Source organism: Triplophysa rosa, linkage group LG5, assembly GCF_024868665.1.
Source record: "Triplophysa rosa linkage group LG5, Trosa_1v2, whole genome shotgun sequence".
NCBI lineage: Eukaryota > Metazoa > Chordata > Actinopteri > Cypriniformes > Nemacheilidae > Triplophysa > Triplophysa rosa.
Window position 1 is genome coordinate 25,674,420 of NC_079894.1, and position 5,985 is coordinate 25,680,404.

At 39.1% G+C, this 5,985-nt stretch overlaps 1 protein-coding gene across 3 annotated transcripts; it reads right to left on the minus strand.

Moving 5' to 3' along the window:
- Positions 1 to 204: 204 nt before the first annotated feature.
- capsla (calcyphosine-like a) lies at positions 205 to 3,133 on the minus strand. 3 transcript variants are annotated; one of them, XM_057333998.1, is made up of 5 exons: positions 3,110 to 3,133; positions 2,160 to 2,311; positions 1,529 to 1,706; positions 1,135 to 1,344; positions 205 to 555 (listed from the first exon to the last, which is right to left on the minus strand). In XM_057333998.1, exons 2-5 carry the CDS (start codon positions 2,234 to 2,236, stop codon positions 454 to 456), a joined length of 567 nt encoding a protein of 188 aa, XP_057189981.1. In that variant the 5' UTR covers positions 2,237 to 2,311; positions 3,110 to 3,133; the 3' UTR covers positions 205 to 453. The 3 variants fall into 3 exon arrangements, with proteins under 3 accessions (XP_057189981.1, XP_057189982.1, XP_057189983.1); XM_057333999.1 differs by having other exon boundaries at positions 2,160 to 2,242; positions 3,110 to 3,126; XM_057334000.1 differs by lacking the exons at positions 2,160 to 2,311; positions 3,110 to 3,133 and adding an exon at positions 1,795 to 1,899.
- Positions 3,134 to 5,985: the final 2,852 nt, after the last annotated feature.

The following is a 5,985-nucleotide window of genomic DNA, read 5'->3' on the forward strand; positions in this document are numbered from 1 at the left end:
GCCCAGATTTTGACAAGTGTCATGCCGTTACTTGCGTGTTGTATTTGTAATTCACAGTTGAATCCGAGGAAATGGGTATAAACACCAGGGTAGATCAAATTCAGATGGATTCGTCAGAGATCTGAGGGCTTTGCATGCGTTTCGACATTGATCGTCTTCAGGAAACAAAGCAACAATGTGCAAAACATCAAAGCAAGATGTAGAAATCAAATGTTTAATGATAACAGACACAATCATTTGCACAAGGAATTATTCTACAATCAGCAACATCTCGGTGTGTAATAGCAAATCTAATGCATTGTATAAATCTGATTTCCAAAAGCTTGGGGAACGGCATTTTTTTCTCAATGTGGCTCCTGGAGGACTCCAGCACCTGTAAGATGATGAAACGTCATCTTTAACATTGAGCAGGATAGAGAAACACAGATGTCTTGAAGACTTCTGGAGGGATGTCTAGAGTTTCCACGCATTCTTCATCATGGTGATGAAATACTCGTCGATGTCGATAGAGGCGCTGACTCCACTGTAGTAGTTAATAAACTCTTCCAGCGTGACCTGTGATCAAGAAGAACGAGCCGATATCACATGACACACGTTTAGATTCATGGACGTGTTTTGACTATAATAAATATCTGATCTTTACTAAAGAAAGTATAGAAACGTACTGTCACCTTCAAAACTCTCGCTGCGTTTCACACATCTCGGATTTAACATATATTTCCCACCTCATCGCGGAAATCATTTTTGGAGCAGCACTGTTTTAATGTTACCTAATAGGCTACTTTTACTGTTACTATATCCATACGTTATTTATGGGTTTGAAGAGGAAAATATCCTAAATACGAGGTGTCCAGAACAAAGCGTCTAAAAAGACCATTTCATTTACACTGAAGTTTATTCTCAACTCTGCATTTCGATCCAAATGTCCTCGGCTGATTTTTTTAAAGAATTTCCCCGGATCATTTCACTTTTATCTTAACAGTGTTGTCTATAATGTCAGGTTATTTACAGACACAAGTAATCTCACAGATAAGTCAAGAGAAAAGACGGCAAATGGTCATAAAAACGAAAACCTTGAGTCTTTAGGCTGGCAATGCATCAGATATTATGTTATCCTGTGAAACGGGAGGGTACCTTGCCATCTTTCTCGTACGGTGAATCAAAGCTGTCTAGGAAGGAGCGGAAAACTTGTTCCTCCGTCCACTCGCCGCTCTTGTATTTGGGGTGATGTTTGCTGTTATAAACACCCTGTAGATCCTGTACGGTCACAACTCCGTCTCCTGTCTTATCCAGCTTCTGAAAAGCCTGACTGATCACCTGCTTCCGAGCGTCTGACATGGGCGGCTAAAGCATTTAAACAGATGAAGTCAGTAACATACATTGTCCGACACAATCTCGTGGCAATTCGTAACTATTTTACAAGGTGACGAATTCGTAAAAATGACATCGGATGACATCATAAAACAAATTCCAATAAGATCACGCTGAGATTTGCATGTGACTGGCTTTTGATGGCAAACCATCTTACCCTTAAATTCTCGAGAAATTCACCAAAGTTGATCGAACCGCTACCGTCCTTATCCATCATAGCAAAGATCTCCTTGGCTTTCTCTCTCCCCACAGACACTCCGTAGTTTTCCAGCCCTTTCTCAAACTCCTGGAAATCCAGAGATTTACTTCCATCATCATCCATAATGCGAAACGTCCTGGACAGAATACAAAGAGAGATTTTCGGTTTATGTTCTCGATTTGGCTGTTGAGCTCAAAACATATCTTTTTACTATAGTTCTTTACGTTTGTAGCGTCAGAATGAAATATGAGGATTCAGAATGGCCTTATAACCAAAGCCAGAATGTTTCTCAACCTCTGAAGTTTGCTATAGAATTGCAACAGGCTACACTTTTTAGATGCTTAAGCAAAAATGGTCATGGTTCTCAAAATGTAGTTGGAGCAAGATATAGATGGTTTTGTTTTTCTGTCGTTTCAGATTTCACAATGACAATCTTTTTTTATTTACTTCTTGCACCCTTTATGAATCTTAACCACAACACTACACCACCTCAGTTTGTCCTTTTAAGTCACAATATGTACATAGAGAGTCACAAAGATACAGATGTACACGTTGGATTGTTTTAAAGAAACCAGAATACTTCTCTTGCCTTCCAAGTCCCTTGATTCCTGCGGCGCCCCTCTTAAGGCACAGCTGTCTCAGCTCCTGCAGAGCATCTGAGGCCATTATCACCTGTAGAGTCTCTGAACTGGTCAAACTGGTGTTTGTTTGTCTTTAAGCAATGACTCTTTTAGATCTAGGCTATTAAAGATGCAAATTTTGTATTGGTTTAGGACAATTACAAACACAGCCACAGAATGCATTCCGATAAAAGTAATAATAAAATAAAATACATGAATATAATTAAAAGGTAAATAAATATACTCAAATGTTTACAAATAGTAACATTTCACAGCTTTCTCATTTTTACCCATAACATTGTTTTGGGGATTGTTGAACTTCTTTAGAATGAAAAACAAAGGCTTATTTCCCCTCTTGTATACATTTATTTAGTTAGAAGAATCAGATTAAATAATACCATATGACATAAGTGAAATAACACGAATTAAAGACGCAGAAATGAACTGTGGTGGTCGTCATGATGTGACGTGGGCAACAAGCGATTGTTTTATGAAGCGACTTATGTTGCTATGGAAACATTAAAACAAAGAGTGTAACCGTGGCAACTGTACACATAAACCGCCACAAAACAACCGATCTATATAATCAGTGCATAAAACAATGGATACTGGCGTTTATCTAGAGGTGTTAAATGTGATCTTTCTTTTTTTATTGAGTGACACGAGCCTTCACCAACATCTCACGACAAACGACGGAAAATACACAGAAATACAACTGTTATTTTAATGTCATTTTTCCAGTGTCAGCTGTTTTTCACTGCTGTATCGAATAGTGAGAAAAAAAATTAACAAAACAAATGTTTGTCTTAGAAGCATCATCTTTATTTGATTGTCTTCTTAATTTAGCTTCTGGTCATTTTACAGGCTAAATGGTGTGTGGGCATTAAAATGTGTAAAACGAATATAAGAATTGTCATACCTGTCTGTTGCGGTGGTCTCGGCGTTTCACGCGTTTCTCAAGTGTGTCTCGGGTACACCTGCTGGTCTCTCCGCCCACCAAACTCAACCATTTGTTTGATTGGCTCTCACGCGTGTCAGTCATCGACAGCGGTCCAAAGATGGCCCGCAAACATCGCCGTTTCCGTTTAATGTGCAGAAGCGGGAACGTCAGATCACGTCGTGATGCGGGAACATTCTCTGAGGTGAAACCAAATCATCTCATAAACCGTTGTTTACCACGCTTAATTACGGTAAATATACACTTAATACACGTAAAGAGAATTCTGCGTGTAGAAATCCTTGTCTAATGTCTGTTTTGACGAGTTTTTTTATGAGAGCGAATCACGCAAAACACCCCTGTGACATAGTTTACCCCAAAGGTAGACGAAAATTAAAGGTGTCATGAACTGGGCTTGTTTATGGTTTTATACTGTTGTATGAGGTATACTTATGACGTTCGCGTGGTTTTTACATTTAAAAAACATCAAAATCAAAAAGTAATAGGCTATTTTCTAGCCGGGTTTTGAGGCAGACTCGACAAACGCTCGGTTTTAATGGGCGTGCCGCATTGAAGACTTGGAAGTAAACGCCCACTATTATGATTGGATAGCAGTTTGAAAAGTAAACTTAGTTGGAGCCTTCTGTGAATTTGGCGTCCTAACCAAATGCGACGCGATGAGATTCCTGCAATAAGCAATTTGTTTGTCCACACCGAACGCGAAAAAGGGGCGGGACCCTGACGCTGAGACCACCGCAACAGACAGGTATGACAATTCTTATATTCGTTTTACACAATAATCAATCACAAGACACAGCGTACTGAATGAGACCGTTGTGTGAGCAGAGCTGTCAGCCGCTATGTCGGAGAAATAGAAACCGTTTCTAAAATAGAAACGGCCGTTGCTCGTCGCGCAGCCCTATCGCGGCTGGTTAGGACAAAACCTCTGGATAACATGAAAAAGATACCTTTTATCACGTGTCGCAGCGTCGCGTTTGGTTAGGACACGGCGTTAGCGTACACATTCGCCCTATTCGCACGGGATTGGTATTATCTGGGGACCTCATGTGATTTATAAATTACCTCCCCATGTCTGTATTTCATGTGGCACATTCGCACGGGATAAGTGAAGCCTGTGATTTTACTCAAATTTACTGACTTATTTCCCGGATGTGATGGCAAGGCTTTGCGTATAGTTTGTATAGCCTATAGGTGTATGGTGTTTAATGATATCTGTACCTGTCAGCATTTGAGACCCGTGATCGCGAACCGGACAGAAGATCACCGCGATCGCGGGTCTCAAATGTTACGAGTTTCCATGATAAATGAACAAATGGGAGACTCCCGGTAATTTATGGATATAACCCAGCACCCGAAATAATACCAAAACACTTCAAAACAGCCTCCAATATTCACAAACAGTGGATAAAACCTTGAAAAATTATATATGAGCCCGCCAAATCACAGAGATGCCGATTCGCACGGGACTAATATTATCACAGGACCTCGGTGTTCGTCAAAATATGGTAGATCATTTGTGGGGGAATTTTTACTTTACAAATTACAGACATGGCCGATTCGCAAGGGATTAAGATCACAGACAACCTCTGCAATTATTACAAATGACTAGAGGTCCCCAGGTAATACTAATCCCGTGCGAATAGGCCTATCAGGGCATATCAAGCTATCTCTAACAAAGCAATAGTGACACATAGTACAAATATGTTTTACTCAAATAAGATTGCTACGCCATTCCTATCGGATCCAATATTGACGGCACAGCACTGCTTTTTAATTTTAGTCTCTCCGCAAATCCAGCATCAACCTGGGCCTTGTTCACAAAGGAATCCACGGTAATGTTTTACCCACGTGAGCTGGAAATTTTTTAAAAATAAACTTCAACCACGCATTAATAATGTCGGAATCTGAAGGAAGGATGCAGCAACTGTGTTCTTTCACAACCAGGCACTGCACAATATTTTGCGATTTTTAACGGCATGTTTATTGCTCGCTCGCTCTATCTGTTTCCTCGCAACTTGTGTTACTTCAGTTCTGTCATGAGCGAACCAGTGGGCGGGGCTAGAGAAGTTGTCATTGATATTTTTCTGTGCATTCCAGGACCTGGCGTTCGCTGGGCCTCATGTCAAGTAACAAGGGCGTTTTCAGTTCTGACACTTACAGGATGTTCGCTTGAATATGATTCCCTCTTATATAACAAAAGCTCAGGTTAAAATTGAGGTCTTAATTCATCGCCTCTTTAAATTTGTCTTCAAGGAAATTAAGTTATTATTATCATTGCTAATTTACATCTTTAGTGATCATTAAAGAAATAATTCTGTGATTTATTGATACATATTGAAATTATATTTGTATATTAAATATTGTTGTATTATTCATTTTTATTTAGATATGATCACATTACACATGATAAATTATATCTTTAGATTTCTATTTTATGTATTGGAGAAATTTGGAGACAGCCTTTTCATCAAATTGTCATTAAATAATGTCACATTGCCACATCATGAATAGGCCTACATTTTTGTGTGATTTCCTATTTTTCGGTTTTTGACATCCATAGTAGCAATAAAGTGTTTCTTATTTAACTTTTTTTTGGTGGTGAGATGTAATCAGTGGTGTTTTATAAATGACAGGGTGACTTGGCACTTTAGGTAAGTCTAAAAACTCATTTTTTTGTGGGGTGTTTATGTTTAGTTTAATAGGATTACTATTACCTTACCAATTTTACAGTTTGGATGTGCAAATGCCATGTCAGAGAAAACAGGTTTTGTCTGTGATGAAGTCTTTTTTAAGTCAAAAGTCACATCAGTCTTTCCCATTAGTAACACTTTTTGGGC